The 17,372-nt window shown below is 38.8% G+C and overlaps 1 protein-coding gene across 3 annotated transcripts in view; it reads left to right on the forward strand.

Moving 5' to 3' along the window:
- The window catches only part of CUL1 (cullin 1), a 70,936-nt gene that overhangs the window by 45,474 nt on the left and 8,090 nt on the right, over positions 1-17,372 (forward strand). For all 3 annotated transcript variants that reach the window (XM_026681927.2, XM_026681926.2, XM_087947028.1), the window contains exons 10-16: positions 1,890-1,997; positions 2,081-2,187; positions 3,222-3,270; positions 3,431-3,562; positions 6,135-6,252; positions 10,379-10,455; positions 12,118-12,249. In XM_026681927.2, the coding sequence (XP_026537712.1) occupies positions 1,890-1,997; positions 2,081-2,187; positions 3,222-3,270; positions 3,431-3,562; positions 6,135-6,252; positions 10,379-10,455; positions 12,118-12,249 (723 nt within the window). The remainder of the gene's footprint in view (positions 1-1,889; positions 1,998-2,080; positions 2,188-3,221; positions 3,271-3,430; positions 3,563-6,134; positions 6,253-10,378; positions 10,456-12,117; positions 12,250-17,372) is intronic.

A 17,372-nucleotide genomic window follows, 5' to 3' on the forward strand; every position in this document is an offset into this window, starting at 1 on the left:
TGCTTATGGGGCAGGGAAGTATATGAAAGGGTCCAGTTCAATGCAAACAGGAAGGCTTGAGGTGATTGCTGCAGTGAGTGTGAAAGCACACACTAGTGCAATGAAACTTGGAGTGGCTGCTGTAGGGCAGGGGAGAGTGTACAAGTTCTGGCACTGCATGGCACAAGTGCAGGGAATGCAGAGTAAGATATATAAGGGTCAGGCTGGAGATGACTGCTGTGGGGCAGGAGAAAGTGCAAGATAGTCTTGTGCAGTATGAGCATAGCAGGTGACTGCTATGGGATGGAAAAGATTGCAAGGTTCTGGTGCAGAAAAAATACAGATTTGCAGTAGCTGCTACCAGGTGAAGGAGGACATGCGGTGGTCTAGCATAGTATAAGCAAACTAAGACATAGAGTGGATGCTGCTGGTTACGGGAGATTTACTTGAGCAACTTGCAACCTTCCTGCTGGCTTTCCCATTAACTTTGCTTGTGGGTTTCATTTTTTCCCCATTTCGAGCACAAAGTTCAGAAATGATTTTTCAAGTGGAAACAAATTAAATTCTTTTTAATTAAGACAGTGGAAACAAATTAAATTCTTTTTAATTAAGACAGTTCTGCCAGCTCCACCAACTCTATTACCTTTAACATCTTCCATTATGGGAATTGATATGTCTTTCTGTCTCTGGTCATACAAACTTTTTGCTGCAGTTAACATATATAATTATAAAATTTCAGATTTTCTTTCAAGTTCTTTGTCCATCAGACCCAAAAGAAAAATATATATTTATTTTAAGAGTTTTCTGGATTAAAATGAAAATCTGGTCCCAATATTTATTTGCTTTATGACAAATCAGTTGAGATCCAGTTTGGTCTAGTGATTAAAGCACCAGACTAGAAAGTAGAAGAGTTATGAGCTCTAGTCCCCTCTTTGGCATTAAAGGCAGCTAGGTGACTTTAAACCAGTCACTCTCAACCCAGCTCACCTCACAGGGTTGTTTTTGTGAGGAAAATAGGAAGAAGGAGTATATTTGCTACCTTGTTATTTATAAAAATAATGAACGCTGAATAAATTAATAAAAAATTCACCAGAAATTATAAAAAGTGCCATCTTTATCATTGTGTTTTCAGCACATATTTGAATTTCTTTATACATTTTTAACAATTTATCAGTCATTAAATACCAACAGAATGAAAGCATGGGGGGATTAAGGATTAAAGCATTTTCTTATTATACAGTTTTATGACAGAACTAGTTATGCCAGTTTATCAAATATGTCACCCTTAGTGAACAGGAAGAATATTCATCTGACAGATTAAATTTGGGTTCATACAATGGGTGAAGGTTGGCCTATATGATTCCTTCTAAGTTGTATAAACAAATACAAATACTGTGTGTTTGTAATAAATCAGTGGTTCTGAAACATTTCAGTACCAGGACCCTTTACACTCTTAACGGGATTAAAGATCTCAAAGTGTCTTATTTGGATTACGTCTATTTCTATTTTGAAATTTAAAACTAAGAAATTTTAAAATAAATATTTGACTTTGTGGAACCTCAGAATTTCAGGAATTTTACACCACAATTTGAGAACTGCTGAAATGAATTATTAGAAATGGACAAACTGGTATTATTTATTTTGATATAATAAAACGTCTGGGCAAGATTTTGTGGAAGGAGTATACCCATTAAGAACAGGTTACCTTTGTGGTACTATAATCAAAAGCTTTTTGTTAAAAGAAATACACTGGTACTGGGTTTCAGTAGTTATATGACTATGTAAAATGTTAAATGCAATCAAGTCAATTTACAAATCAATTTAAATAGATAAATATGAAAAGATTTCTCCAAAGTATGCAGTTGAAGGACTTTAGGAGAGTTTATCACTGCTTTCTTTTTAATTTTTAGGATCCAAAAATGTATGTACAAACAGTGTTGGATGTTCACAAGAAATACAATGCACTAGTGATGTCAGCTTTCAACAATGATGCCGGCTTTGTTGCAGCTCTAGACAAGGTAATATGTTTTAGTAGTGTATTTATAACTAGCAAGTGACTGATTTTGGAAATGTCTGAACATTTCACTTACATATTTCACAGGCTTGTGGTCGCTTCATAAATAATAATGCAGTAACAAAAATGGCACAATCATCTAGTAAATCTCCCGAGTTGCTGGCACGGTATTGTGATTCTCTGCTAAAGAAAAGGTACATATTTTGGAAGAAGCTGTATCCTCTGATTTTCTAGATTATTCCCATTTCACTGATATCTCATTTTTAAACATTATCACTTGGTTTTTTTTTAAGTTGCCCTGGAAGCTACAGCTATTGTAAAATTTCACAGACTAGATTAATTGCATTGCCTGCGAGCCTGTTCTTTAGCCAAGTTCAGTCCTTGTTTAGTAAAATGTTATATAGCACAGGACCTGCATCATGTTGTATTATGTTCATCCTTGTTTACTTGCCCATTTGCCAGAGATTCTCCATGCAGTAAATTAAATAGGATGTTGCACTACAGAAGAAATACTGAGAAATAGGAATTCCTGCTAGATTAGTGGCAGGATTATTAGCTTTCAGTTATTAAAAACTGAGAGCTTCTTTAACCAGGGATTTTGTTGTATTACACTGCTATGTTTAATGTGATACTATTCTTATTGAATTAAGCTGTATTCTATTCAGGAATTATTTTTTAAATAAAAAAGAAGTAAATAGATAAATCAATGGAATGTAGTTCCCTGTTCTGTGGTGATAAACCATTGTAAAATTGTTTTATTTGTTTATTAAATTTTCATTTTGCTTTATTACTTTACAAATGACTCAGGGCAGCAAACATGCATAATACTCCTTTCTTCTCCTGTTTTCCCCACAACACCAAGAGAGTAACAGGTCCCAAGTCACCCAGCCAGCTTTCATTCTTAAGAAGAAAGTAGAATCCACAATCTCCTGGTTTCTAACCAGTACCTTAACCATTTCCTCTAACTGGCAAACTAAAATATTTTTATATTTTTGGGCTTGAGCGCAATTTATTAAGAATCAAAGGAGTGCAATGACTTTTTCTGTTTTTAAATCAAAGTAAGAAAACATTTTGTTGGTGACCACAAATTTAATTCTGGAAAAATTTGCTCTTATAAAATAATGCAATGGAGGTCTTATTTATTTACAAAATGGCTGTTATAGTAGATATGAAGTTGAAATAATGGGCTTGCTGGATCATAACAATTTTAATGCCCTTTTGATTGCAGCTCAAAGAATCCAGAGGAGGCTGAACTTGAAGACACACTTAACCAAGTGGTAAGTTTATGTATAATTATGTATACATAATTATGTATAATTTTGGAAATTGATTTACAATGATAATTGGAAGTGGACTAAATAGGATAATATAATACGCCATGAATCCTCCTTGTTTCTTGTTCTAAAAATAAATTCTAAAAATCCATGCTTCTTCTAGATGGTGGTCTTCAAATATATTGAAGACAAAGATGTGTTTCAAAAATTCTATGCCAAAATGCTGGCAAAGAGGCTAGTACACCAGAATAGTGCTAGTGATGATGCTGAAGCAAGTATGATCTCCAAATTGAAGGTGTGTTTCTCTTATGTATCTTTTATTGCTTATATTTGCATAACTTCACTGTATGATGATACTCATAAAGTATAAAAACATATATGTATTGATTGAAAATATCTAAATAAATATGGTAATTAAATGAATATCATATTTAAAATGATTTTCTTTTGTTTATTACAGGTAATCCTCGAGATACAACAGTTCACTTAATGACCATTCGAAGTTACAACATAACCCTCCCAAGTACTTAAACACTGTCCCAAAGTTACGAATGTTGCAGCACCATAACAAGTCATTCACCCTTAGGAATGACCACAGAGGCACTGAAACATTCGCCCTGCTTATTATCCCCCTCCCCCTACTGGGTCTCCACAGGCACAGGGCCTGGGGAGACTCACCTTGCGAAGATCTAGCAAGCTTTTGGTTTCTTTGCCTGCTTCAGGCGTTTGGTGCCTTCGCAGAGAACAGAGGCCTAAAGTAGTGCAAGATCAATAGTGTGAGATCTCATGCTATTGATCTTGCATGATCTCTTACTACTTTAGGCCCCTTTTCTCTTCAGATTGAGGTCTGGATGAAATGCAGCAAAAGGCTTTGCAAACAGAGGGAAAGCTTCAGGCCTTCCCTCCGTTTGCCATTTCCTTGCAGGGGTGAGAGATTGCGTCCCTGTAGACTCTGGTTATCTTTGCAAAAAGCCTTTGCCGGCAAGAATGGGAGAGGCCGGTGCGTCCCTCCCGGGCTCTGTTCTTGCTGACAAGGGCTTTTTGCAAAGGCTTATCAAAACCTACAGAGAAATTGCATCTCTGTAGGCTCCGGTCATCTTTGCAAAATGCCTTTGCCAGCAAGAACAGAGCCCGGGGAGGACAGACTGGTCCCTCCCGGGCTCTGTTTATGGCGGCAAGGGTTTTTTGCAAAGGCGATCAGAGCTTAAGGAGATGTAATCTCTCTCTAGGCTCCTATTGTCTTTGCAAAAAGCCCTTGCCACTGGAAATGGAGCTGCACCAAAAACAGAGCTTAGGAGGGACACAGCAGTAGCTCCGTTTTTGGTGGCAAGGGCTTTTTGCAAGGTTCCGATCATCTTTGCAAAAAGCCCTTGCTACTGAAAATGGAACTGCTGCCTTGTCACTCCCGGACTCCGTTTTCATCTTCAAGGGCTTTTTGCAAAGTTGATTGGAGCCTAGTCTTTGCAAAACCAAAAACAGCCCCTGCTGCATTCCTCCTGGGCTCCGTTTTTGGTGCGACTGCATTTTTGGCAGCAAGGGTTTTTTGCAAAGACGATTGGAGCATAGAGGGACACAGTCACCCTCTAGGCTTCAGCAAGCCTTTTCTCAAAGTGAAACCATGGCAGAGAAGCTGGAAAGCAGACAGCTCATCGATATCTTCAAAAGGTAAGTGGACCCGGTTGGCCAGGATTTGGGGCGGGGGAACCATGAGATATATCAGTGGGTTAGGGGCAGCCTTGGGTGTTTGGAAATACTAGCCCCCCCGCCGCTCTTTCCCACCTTAAGATACCTTGTGCACTTAAGATCCACGCATTTGATTAGCGAATGGATATGCAACGACAGGGAATTTTCATGTTCATTTAACATTATTCATTGGATTACAAATGTAATTGGCAGGCTCCATTTAATAACTCAAGGATTACCTATATAGAATAGTTTTTCATGTTTAATCTATATCCCAATACAAGAAATTGATTCAAAATTGTTTATTATTGTTCATAATAAACATTTATTTTCAAGTATTTTCAAGTATTCCTATGGTAGGCTAAATAATTTTTTATCTTGATATATTTGGATTTTTAATGGTATGTTGGAAAGCTGGATAGTTTTGCACTGTACAGAAATAGTTATTTGTTCACATGAAATCATGTAATCAAATTATTACACCAGAATTTGAGAATCTAGGTTTTTGTTCTGTTTTGTTTTTTATTCAGAGCAGCTATATATGGAACATGAATATTAATCTATTTAAATCAGTTTGGGACTATCATCAGTTCTCAAAAATCTCTTAAGCAGAACTTTAAAACATTTTTGAGCATTGATTCTAAAACCTTTTTTCCAAATGTGTGTTGGCCTCTCATGCACACAATTTAAGAGTGCATATGTTTACATGCTTATGAAAGAGAGAGTAAACAACAACCATTTGATTACCTTTTTTGTTTTTAGTGAGGTTTTAAATTACCACAAGTGAACAGGTGATTTAAAATAATTGTTTTTATGGAGCTTTGGTTGTAATTCCTCCATAAATCTATTATTTTAAATAATCCAATAATTATAGTAAGTTAAAGTGGACCGTTTTATAAGGAATTGCAAGCTGCAGTAAAAGAATTTGTATACCATGGTAAAAATTAAATGATAAATTAAAATCTGACAGTGTGCAGATCAAGGCTGGAAATTTTCTGCACTCAGATGCTAAAAATAATAAAATTGCTAGAAAATTCAATTTGTTTATTTTGATACTGAAGCTCTAATTAAGTATTACAATGGTTACATTGTATTAGAGGACTTACTGACAGTTCTTTCTGTAGAATGTGCATTATTTTATCTCAAAATGTGTAATTTCATAATTGTTCTGTGATTCATTACAGCAAGCTTGTGGCTTTGAGTACACATCCAAACTTCAAAGGATGTTCCAAGATATAGGTGTAAGCAAAGACCTGAATGAGCAGTTCAAAAAGCACCTATCCAATTCAGAGCCATTGGATTGTAAGCAAAGTTAAAATGTATTTTAATGTAATTAATGTAATTTTAAAATTTTAATTAATATACATTTTTATAGATTGATGAAAGTAAATAGTATGTTAATGAAAGAAGTTTTCTTTTTCTATTCCTTACAAATCAACCTGATATTGGACGTAAATTATATAAATGAATTTAAAATTCTATCTTTCTCTCCAAAAACAAAATAAGAAGGGAACAAAGTGGGCATGGGGAAAGAAAATTTGTTAAAAATGGGTCAATCTAAGAAAGGTTCCAGGAGAGAGCTAATACCGCAAGCAGTGAAAAGGATAAAAAAAAGGATCGCAAATTTTCATTCTATAAAACAAGATGTTATGTAACTTTAGGTGAACTTTGAACTACAAGAGATCCTAACTTAATTTTTTGGAAATTGTCTTGTCAATAATTATACTGCAGAGAAAAACAAAAAAGTTTGGGCTGTGGGGAGAGATTAAAATCCAAATATGGACTTTTATGTGCAGCACTGTTCTGATACTTAGGATTGAATTTTAACTTAGAAGTCAATTAATTCTAAATTGTTTTACACCTGGCCTCCAGTTAGGAAATCTCAGATATCTAGCAAATGCCAACAAAAAGGATAATAACTCTCTCCAGCCAAGCTCAGCTTTTAGAACTATATGCACAATTATTAGGCAAGTTGTAATTTTGAGGATTAATTTTATTATTGAACAACTACACTGCTCAAAAAAATAAAGGGAACACAAAAATAAGACATCCTAGATGTGAATGAATGAAATATTCTTATTAAATACTTTATTCATTATATAGTTGAATGTGCTGACAACAAAATCACACAAAAATTATCAATGGAAATCAAATTTAGCAACCCGTGGAGGTCTGGATATGGAGTTACACTCAAAATTAAACTGGAAAAAAAAACTACAGGCTGATCCAACTGCTAACACACTCCAGCCACATGAGGTCTTGCATTCGGAGGAACCCAGGGCCAACCGCACCAGCATATGGTCTCACAAGGGGTCTGAGGATGCCAGCTCGGTACCTAATGGCAATCAGGCTACCTCTGACGAGCACATGGACACCTCTGTGGCCCCTTAAAGAAATGCCACCCCACACCATAACTGACCCACTTACTGCCAAACCGGTCATGCTGGAGGATGTTGCAGGCAGCAGAACGTTCTCCACAGTGTCTCCAGACCCTGTCACGTCTGTCGTATATGCTCAATGTGAACCTGCTTTCATCTGTTAAGAGCACAGGGCGAATTTGCCAATCTTGGTGTTCTCTGGCAAATGCCAAATGTCCTGCATGGTGTTGGGCTATAAGCACAACCCCCATCTTTGGACGTTGGGCCCTCATACCACCCTCATTAAGTCTGTTTCTGACCGTTTGAGCAGCCACATGCACATATGGGGCCCACTGGAGGTCATTTTGCAGGGCTCTGGCAGTGCTCCTCCTGTCCTTCCTTGCACAAAGGCGGAGGTAGCAGTCCTGATGCTGGGTTGTTACCCTCCTCCGGCCTCCTCCATGTCTCCTGGTAGTGCCTCCATGCTCTGGACACTACACTGATAGACACAGCAAACCTTCTTGCCACAGCTCGCATTGATGTGCCATCCTGGATGAGCTGCACTACCTGAGCCACTTATGTGGGTTATAGACTCCGTCTCATGCTACCACTAGAGTGAAAGCACCGCCAGCATTCAAAAGTGACCAAACCATCAGCCAGAAAGCATAGGAACTGAGAAGTGGTCTGTGGTCACCACCTGTAGAACCACTCCTTTATTGGGGATGTCTTGTTAACTGCCTATGCTTTCTACCTGTTGTCTATTCCATTTTCACAACAGCATGTGAAATTGATTGTCAATCAGTGTTGCTACCTAAGTGGACAGTTTGATTTCATACAAGTGTGATTGACTTGGAGTTACATTGTGTTTAAGTGTTCCCGTTATTTTTGTGAGCAGTGTATAATGCACTTGGTCAATCCAACATGTTAATGAACCTCAATCCTGAATATTTAAGAAAGTAAAAGTGAGATTTTGGCTTTCTTAGGAGAATATGTGTGCATAATTATTGGGCAACTATTAGTGTGTAGATGTATTATGCAACTAAATGAAAAACGAAAATCTCCCCATCTTATTCGTTCGTTTTTATCTGTTAAAGGGAGAATAATAAACAACTCAAAATTTACAAATAAACATTTTTGACATTTCAAAACAAAAAAAAACCAATATAGACACCCTTCTTTTCAATAACAGTCATAAGCTTTCCATTCATGGAGTCTGTCAGTTTTTTATCTTAATGATCAATTTTTTGTGCAGCAGCAACCACAGCTTCCCAGACACTGTTCAAAGAGTTGTCACTGTAAAATTCCCATTTAAGAAGGGCCCACAAGTTCTCAATAGGTCAGGTGAGGAAGAGGGCCATGTCATGGTTCTTTCATTTTTAAGGCCTTTCCTGACCTCAGTACTTCAATGCATGCGAAGCATAAACGTTATGGTCTTCTTGAAAGATTTCCTGTACCACTGCTTAAAGAAAGTATATTCCAAAAACTGGCAGTAGGTTTGGGAATTGATACAACCTGAAAAGGGCCAGCTAGTTTATCTTTAATAATACTAGCCCATACCATCTCCACCTTGCTGGCAACTGAGTTTAACTGGAACTCTGTATCCATTACTGATTCAGCCACGGGCCCATACATCTGATCACTCTCACCTCATCAGTCCATAAAACCTTTGAAAAATCTGTCTTCAGATATTTCTTGGCCCAGTCTTGTCATTTCAACTTATGTGTCTTATTCAGTGGTGATCGGGTTTCAGCCTTCCTTACCTTGGCCATGTTTCTGAGCACTAAATATCTTGTACTTCTGGGCACTCCAGGTAGGTTGCAGTTCTGGAATATGGCAGCATTGGAGGATTATAGGTTCCTGGTAGCTTCATATTTGATTCTTTTCAAATCTTTGGTAGTTAATGTGTGCCTTTTTTTTCAACATGTTTCTTGTGATCCTGTTGACTATTTTCAACAAAATGTTTGATGATTCTGTGACTACGCCCCAATATCAGCAATTTCAAGAGTGCTGCATTTTTGACTTTTCAGAGTTAGTGAATTTCTTTTTTGTCCATTTTGCCTGAGAAAAAGAAGCTACCTAATAATTACGCACACCTTGATATAGGGTATTGATATCCTTAGGCCACACCCTCCCACATTACACAAATATACATCACCTGATATGCTTATATCCAATAAGCATTCACATTTATACAGCTTAGAGGTGGAAAATATACATAAAAATGATGATATGGTCTAAATATTCACTTGCCTAAGAATTGTGTACAGTGTAGATATCCAGATAGTCCTCGATTTATGACCACAATTGAACCTAAAATTTATGTTGTTAAGTGAGAATTTGTTAAATGAGTCTTGCCCCATTTTATAATATTTGCTACCATAGTTATTAAATAAATCACTGCAGTTGATAAATTAACAACCTGGTTGTTAAGATAATCTGGCTTATCCATTGACTGCTTGTCAGAAGATTGCAAAAAGTGATCACATGACTCTGGGATGCTGCAACAGTCATAAATATGAATCAGTTGCCAAATATCTGAATTTTGATCACATAATCATGAGGCTCCTACAAAGGTGGTAATGAAAAACAGTCATAAATCACTTTTTCCAATGCAGTTGTAACTTTGAACAGTCACTAAATGAACTATTGTAAGTCGAGGACTACCTTTACATGTTCAGTTTTCATAGCAATTGTCCCAAAGTCACTGTTTCTGTTGCTTTTTTCTTCTCAATTTTGCCTGTAGATCTAGAATTCTGAGGTTTATCAATGCAAGCATCAATGTGTAGCTTAAATATAGGATGCATTGGAATTGTGCAGTTAATATTTTAATTGATTGAATGATATTTGTAATTTACTTCAATTATTGTGTTTGAAATAATTTCTATGCAGTTTTCTCCAATATATTTTATGATAACTCTGAAAACAAAAAACTCTCCTTATTTTTCTTAATTTTTGCATAACATTTTTGCATAGCATATCTTTTCCTCACTAAAGAATTGTTTATTAATCTGTTTTGTTGGTCAGTGACTGAAATAAAATTATTGACTTAATTGTTCATATTTTTATACTAGTGGACTTCAGCATACAAGTACTAAGCTCTGGATCTTGGCCCTTTCAAATGTCTTGTGCATTTGCTCTCCCATCAGAGGTAAGGTCATCTTAGTTTCTAAGTCTATATTGTAAGATATAGGGAGATTGTAATATTCTGGAAGGCTGGTGGCAGATTAGAATGATGAGGCATTAAATCTAGCAATGTTTTAAAGTTATTTTAATTTTTTTTAAATTTATGACACATTCATATGTATTTTTAGTACAGTGAGCTCTATATAGTCCCATCTCATCACATAATAGCCTGTAAACTGTAGGTTGGATTTATTTGAAGGATTTATTGATTTTGTCAATAGATGTCAGCATAACACTTTATAGTCTTTTTTTTTTAAGAGAGAGAGAGGTGGGATCCTTTTTTGTTAAAAAGGAATGAGTATTTTGAGTTTTATTCACTTCAAAGTTTTCATAACTTTTATACAGTTCTTCTGTTGCAATCCTAAAATTATATTTTACTATTGTGATCCTATGTATATGTATGCTTTGAATCCAATATCTTTGGATCAGATAAGATCTGAGAGCAAGTGCAGAAAGACTTCTGAGAGCTATCCATTTCTGGATTTTTTTTCTAGTCAGTACATTTTAGATCATTCTGCCCCTTATTGTTGCTGGTCTTTAATGGTAGATTAGCCCATAATAAGATAGCAGTCTCTTTGAAACAATCATACCTGATTATCCAATTATGTCTTATCAATCTCTTTCTGCTTGTACCCATTGTCACCCAAAAATCTATCTTTCACAGCAAACCAATGATACTGATTACTTTTTGTATGTGTTCTTTATTTGATGTTAAGTCAAAGAAATGATTTGGACATTCTCCAGGTGTACTTTCTACTTGCCTAAGCTGATTGTGTGGTTTCAAGAATAGTTCTATGAAGCAATATATTGATCAGTCCTAAAAGCTGGAGAGTCAACATATCCTAATACAATATACCTATACACATGATTGATAAATATGCTGAAGATCTCCCTCCCAGAATAGGCTAGCAGGTTATGGGTCCAAAAATAAGCTGCCTTTGCAGTTGAACTAACTTTATGGAATAGCTTGTCTCCTCTTAAAAGCTTCTGGAAAGTGGTCAAGATGGTGATCTTCTGCTAAGGTTTAGGAAATATGGAACAAGGTGAGGTGCAGCTTTTTTCTTCTGGTTTTAGTTGCTGATTGGAAATCTTATTTATGGAACTTGTACTTTTTATATTGGATTATAAATCCAATAAATACTATAGCTCCCATGATAATTGTCTAGTTGCTACACAATTAAGGCCTTCATTCAATATTGCTGGCTTTTTGAGAATGAAACACCCATTTTCATGTTACATTTAATACTTTTTATATACTTTGCTGATGACAGTCTATTTATTGTCATCTATGTCAACTAGTATTATGCCACACTGGAGTTTGCTAGATTCAATAATGGATTGTATGATTATCAATGAATGAAGGAAAAAAATCTGTCAAAGTGCTGGTTTTTGTTTAGGAATTAAAAGTACAATCTATTGTAAATAGCATGGTTTCTCCTTAAAAGAGTACATACCCAGCTTGAGTGTTTTTATAGCCAGTTCATATTCAGGTAGAGTAACTGGCACCAAAATATTTTGACAAACCTGGTTGAATGACATCAACAATTACTCACTCCATTTCTCTAATGCGCTGAAGACTGAAAATGTAAATATGATATGGTTTGGTTTGATTTGATTTGAAATGCAGCTGGAGCGCAGTCATCAGAGATTTACTGCTTTCTATGCAAGTCGTCACAGTGGCAGAAAATTAACATGGTTGTATCAGCTATCCAAAGGCGAACTGGTTACCAATTGCTTCAAAAACCGATATACACTACAGGTAAAGTACACTGTGGTTTGGTTAAAAAGTTATTCAAGCCAAACCAAACTTTTTATTTGGTTAAAAAGTTATCTTGAATTTGGTAATTTTGCTAATATTTCTGTCTTTTAATAATACTTTAGAAAAATGCAGGAGGGAAAGGCATAATACATGGAATAAATGTTATGGCTTCCATGTAGACACATTCCTATGCTATATATTAACATTCTAAAACTCCCCTCCTCCCCGTCCATATACTGTATATACTCGAGTATAAGCCTAGTTTTTCAGCCCAATTTTTGTGCTGAAAAAATCCCCTCGGCTTATACTCGAGTCAGATTCCCTCTGAAAAAAAATGGTGTGGAGTCGCGCCTCCGGCGGCAGCGACTCCCAACAGCCCAGCCGGGAAGGGAAAGGCAAAAGCGCTTTGCCTTTCCCTTCCCGCCAGGCGCGGACTGGGGCGCGCCGGCGGTAGTGACTCCTGACTCAGGGGCCTCGAGGGAGGGGAAGAGAGTGACTCCTGCCTCCCGCTGTCATCATCATCTTCTTCTTTTGGGTTAGTGAATCAATTAAACCTTTCATGATAGTGAGATCGTTTCCCAAATTAATTATTTTTATTTTTGAAATTTACCAGTAGCTGCTGCATTTCCCACCCTCGGCTTATACTCGAGTCAATAAGTTTTCCCAGTTTTTTTTTGTGTAAAATTAGGTGCCTCGGCTTATATTCGGGTCGACTTATACTCGAGTATATACGGTATGTTATTTGCCTCCTCTAATATATTTGTTTAAATAAGCACACAAAATATGCAGCTTCTATATAGTAATATTAATATTCATAATAATGTAATCATATAATCAAATATATATGCTTAAATTGTGTATATAAGCCATTCAGGTAAAATCCCTTGAATGGGTAGTTGGCATATACAGTGCATTCAGAAAGTATTCAGACTCCCTTCACTTTTATCAATTTTGTTATGCAGCCTGATTCTACAGTTGTTGAAATTAATTTTTCTGCCCACTAATCTACACCCAGTACCCCATAATGTGAAAACAGAATTTTAGAAATGTCTGTAAATTTATTAAAAAGAAAAAACTGAAATATCACATTGGCATACATATTCAGACCCTTTGCAACAACCCTTTAAATTTAACTCAGTGCTTCCCAGATCTCTTGATTGTTGTTGATATGTTTCTACACTTTGATTGGAGTCGACCTATGGTAAATTAAATTGATTGGATATGATTTTGAAAGGCACACACCTAGAAGGCCTCAAAGCTGACAATGCATACTGTAGCAAAGCAAAAGCCATGAGGTCAAAGGAACTGCCTACAAAGCTCAGAAGCAGGATTATTGCAAGGCACAGATCTGGGGAAGATTACAACAAAATTTCTGTTGTGCTGAAGGTTCTTAAGAGCATAGTGGCCTCTATAATTCTCAGATGGAAGATGTTTGGCACAACCTTGACTCTTCCAAGAGCTGGTTGTCCGGTCAAACTGAGAAGGACCTTATAAGAGAGGTGACCAAGAACCTGATGATTACTCTGACAAGCTCCCAGAGATCCTGTGTGGAGAAGGGAGTTCCAGAAAACTTCACTGCAGCTCTCCACTGATCTGGACTTTATGGCAGAGTAACTACACAGAACTTTCTCCTCAGTGCAAAACACATAAAAGCCTGCTTGGAATTTGCAAAAAAGCACCTGAACTACTCTCAGACTGTAAGAACAAGATTTTCTGATCTGATGAAATCGAGATTGAACTGTTTGGTCTCAATTCTAAATGTTATATCTGGAGGAAACTAGGCACTGCTCATCACCTGCCCAATATCTCAACTCACCTGCCCAAAGTCATCCCAACATGGTAGCATCATGCTGTGCTGCTGTTTTTCAGAAGCAAGGACTGGAAGATTGGTCAGGGTTAAGGGAAAGCTGAATAGAGCAAAGTACAGGTATATCTTCAATGAAAACTTGTTCCACAAGTTTGAAAACTTGTCCAGGACCTCAGACTGGGCTGAAGTTCACTTTCCAACATTACAACAGTCCTAAGAACACAGGCAAGGCAATACAGGAGTGGCTTAGGGACAACTCTGAATGCCCTAGAGTAGCCCAGCCAGACCCCTGATTTGAACCCCATTGAACATTTCTGGAGGGACCTGAAAATGGCTGTCCACCAATAGTCAATATCCAACCTGATTCAGTCTGAGAGAATTGGCAAGGAAGAATGTAAGAAAATCCCCCAGTCCAAGTGTGCCAAGCTCGTCACATCCAGAGGTGGTATTGAACTGGTTCAGACCAGTTCTGACGTACCGGTAGCAGAAATTTTGATTGGTTCTGAGAACCGGCAAATACCATCTCTGGCTGGTGCCCCGCCCCACCCAGTCACTTATCTCACCCGCCATGCCATTGCTAACCTGCCTTCGTCCGCCATTGCTACCTGCCTTCCTGATCTCCCTGGGTGAGTGAGCATGCAGGCAAGCCAGTTGAGTCGATTCTCAACCCAGCCTACTTGCTGCCGCCTTAGCAAGCCTCGCTCAAGTGCCAACTCCTGGCCCAGCCTAGGCTGCTGCACTGCTATCCCTGGGCTTGCCATCCCTGGGCTGCGCTACTGTCCCTGGGCTTGCTTGGCTTGCTTCACCATCAGTACTGCAGCTCCATCGCATGTGCTTGCGGCCCAGCTAGCTAGCTGCCCCTCCACCATTCCCAGCTTCCAGTGCCGCTTCCCGCCCCTTCCTGGAGTTTTCCACTGTTCTCAGCGCTTCCTACACTTACCGAAGGTTCCTGTGTTTCCTGCAGCTTCCTGCTTGCCTCTGAATGTCAGCTGAGAAGTTGCATGGCCACACTGGCCAGGAGGACGCTCTGCCCCCTGGCCAGGAATCTGCATAGCTGTGCTGGCTGGGAGGATACTTGCACCATGCGATGCTGGACACTTGCCTGGTCAGTGTGTGTCAGAAGAGAGGGAAGCTGAAAAGTTTGGCCCAGTTTTCTCCTCCTTCTCGGGCATACACATACAGCGTGCACACATGAGGCCATCTCCTGCGAGGAGACAGCATGTGAGCGAGTCCCTCTGGCGCTGTGAGATGTGTGCACGTTCTGTGTGTATGCCTGAGAAGGAGAAGACTTGGCTGAACTTTTCTGGCTTCCTTCTCAGCAGAGCTGCTCGAAAGGCAGCTCCTACGGCCTACCTGTCCCTTTAAGGTACTTAGATGCAGCCTGCCATCTGGCCCTGTGCAAAGTCAGCCCAGCGGGGCCGCCACTGCCAAAGGGAAAGGACTCGACTCTCCCGGTCCCAGTCACTCTGCACGCTGAAGCCAAGTGGAGTGGAGGGGAACCATAAAGGGACAGGCTGTGGTGGCTACCTTCCAAGCAGCTTCTGAGGCAGGAAAACTTAGTTCGGCCAAGTCGTCTGACAGACTTGAACATTGGACACTATCTAACAAAATGAAATTCAGTTATGAAAAAAGTAAAGTTCTACATTTAGGCAAGAAAAATCAAATGCACAAATACAGTATATGTGGTACCTTGCTCAATAGTAGTAACTGAGAAGGATTTCGGAGTCCTAGTGAACAACCATTTAAATATGAGCCAGCAGTGTGCAGCAGCTGCCAAAAAAGCCAACACAGTCCTAGGCTATGTAACAGTGGGATAGAATCAAGATCATGTGAAGTACTAATACCACTTTATAATGCCTTGGTAAGGCCACACTTAATCCAGCTTTGGTCACCATGATGTAAGAAAGATGTTGAGACTCTAGAAAGAGTGCAGAGAAGAGCAAAAAAGATGATTAGGGGACTGGAGGCTAAAACATATGAAGAATGGTTGCAGGAACTGGGTGTGTCAGCTTTAAAATTCAGCTGTCACATTTCACGGAAGGGGGGTGGAGGAGTTGAAAAGTTCAAGGTTATTCTGTATGTCGTATTAAGAAATTCCAGTTGCAGTTAATTGGTTCTTGTGATTTATGAAGTGGGAGGAGAGAAGGTGGATTCTGTGTAACACGCAAAAATAATTTCACTTTGGGAAATTGCCTTTGACATGCTAGATCTGTTTCTAAATAAAACAGTTGAAGAGAAAATGTCTTGGAGTGATTGATATCATGGATACTTTCTGGATGCCTAACATCTAGTTTAATGAAAAGAAGGATTAGGGGAGACATGATAGCAGTGTTCCAATATCTCAGGGGCTGCCACAAAGAAGAGGGAGTCAAGCTATTCTCCAAAGCACTTGAGGGCAGGACAAGAAGCAATGGGTGGAAACTAATCAAGGAGAGAAGCAACCTAGAACTAAAGAGAAATTTCCTGACAGTTAGAACAATTAATCAGTGGAACAACTTGCCTCCAGAAGTTGTGAATGCTCCAACACTGGAAGTTTTTAAAAAGATGTTGGATAATCATTTGTCTGAAGTGGTGTAAGCAGGGAGTTGAACTAGAAGACCTCCAAGGTCCCTTCCAACTCTGTTATTCTATTTTATTCTAAATTATGGTCTCCTCCATCTTAGCTTCAAACATACACACAGAGCAAACATACACATCTCATGGCACCGGGACATTCTGCGAGGAGATGGTGTATGGGCAAATGCCTCCAGCACTGTGAGGTGTGTGCATGTTCGTTCTGTGTGTATGTTTGAGGCCAAGGAGGAGGAGAAGTCTTGGCCAAAATTTGGAAAAACTTTGCCCAAGTCTTCTCATGTATTCAGGAGCTAAACCTCTCCCAGTGATGAGTTTGGCGGCGATCTGACAAAATGCCTTACAGCTCTTCAAAATTGACTTTAAGAGTGCCCAAGTTTTAGACTTTTCTGCTGCTGCTTATGGCTTGCTTGGAAAGACTCTCATCCTCGCTTTTGTAGGCAAGAGACTGAGCAGTTGTTGTTTCATCCCCACTGCATGACAAAGCACCCCCCCCCCACGCTCCCCCCATTAATTCACGCTAAGCCTCCCTCTTCGGAAGACTTTGCTGATTGTTCGTTGTCACTCCCCAGCCCCCATGGAAGAAGTCGAGAGCAAAAGTAGCTAGGGCGACAAGCATGTCCCTCCTGGGTGAACAGCCAGGGCTTTGCCACCTCCTCTTTTCCTCAGAGGCGCAGTACCTGCCTCCCTTCACACTCCTTGCACTCTTTAGATGGGCTTTTATTTTGTCAGCCCAAGGATGGAG

This window comes from Notechis scutatus, chromosome Z, assembly GCF_049901735.1.
Source record: "Notechis scutatus isolate UNSWTSFEM ecotype Mainland chromosome Z, rNotScu1.2, whole genome shotgun sequence".
NCBI classification, from domain to species: domain Eukaryota; kingdom Metazoa; phylum Chordata; class Lepidosauria; order Squamata; family Elapidae; genus Notechis; species Notechis scutatus.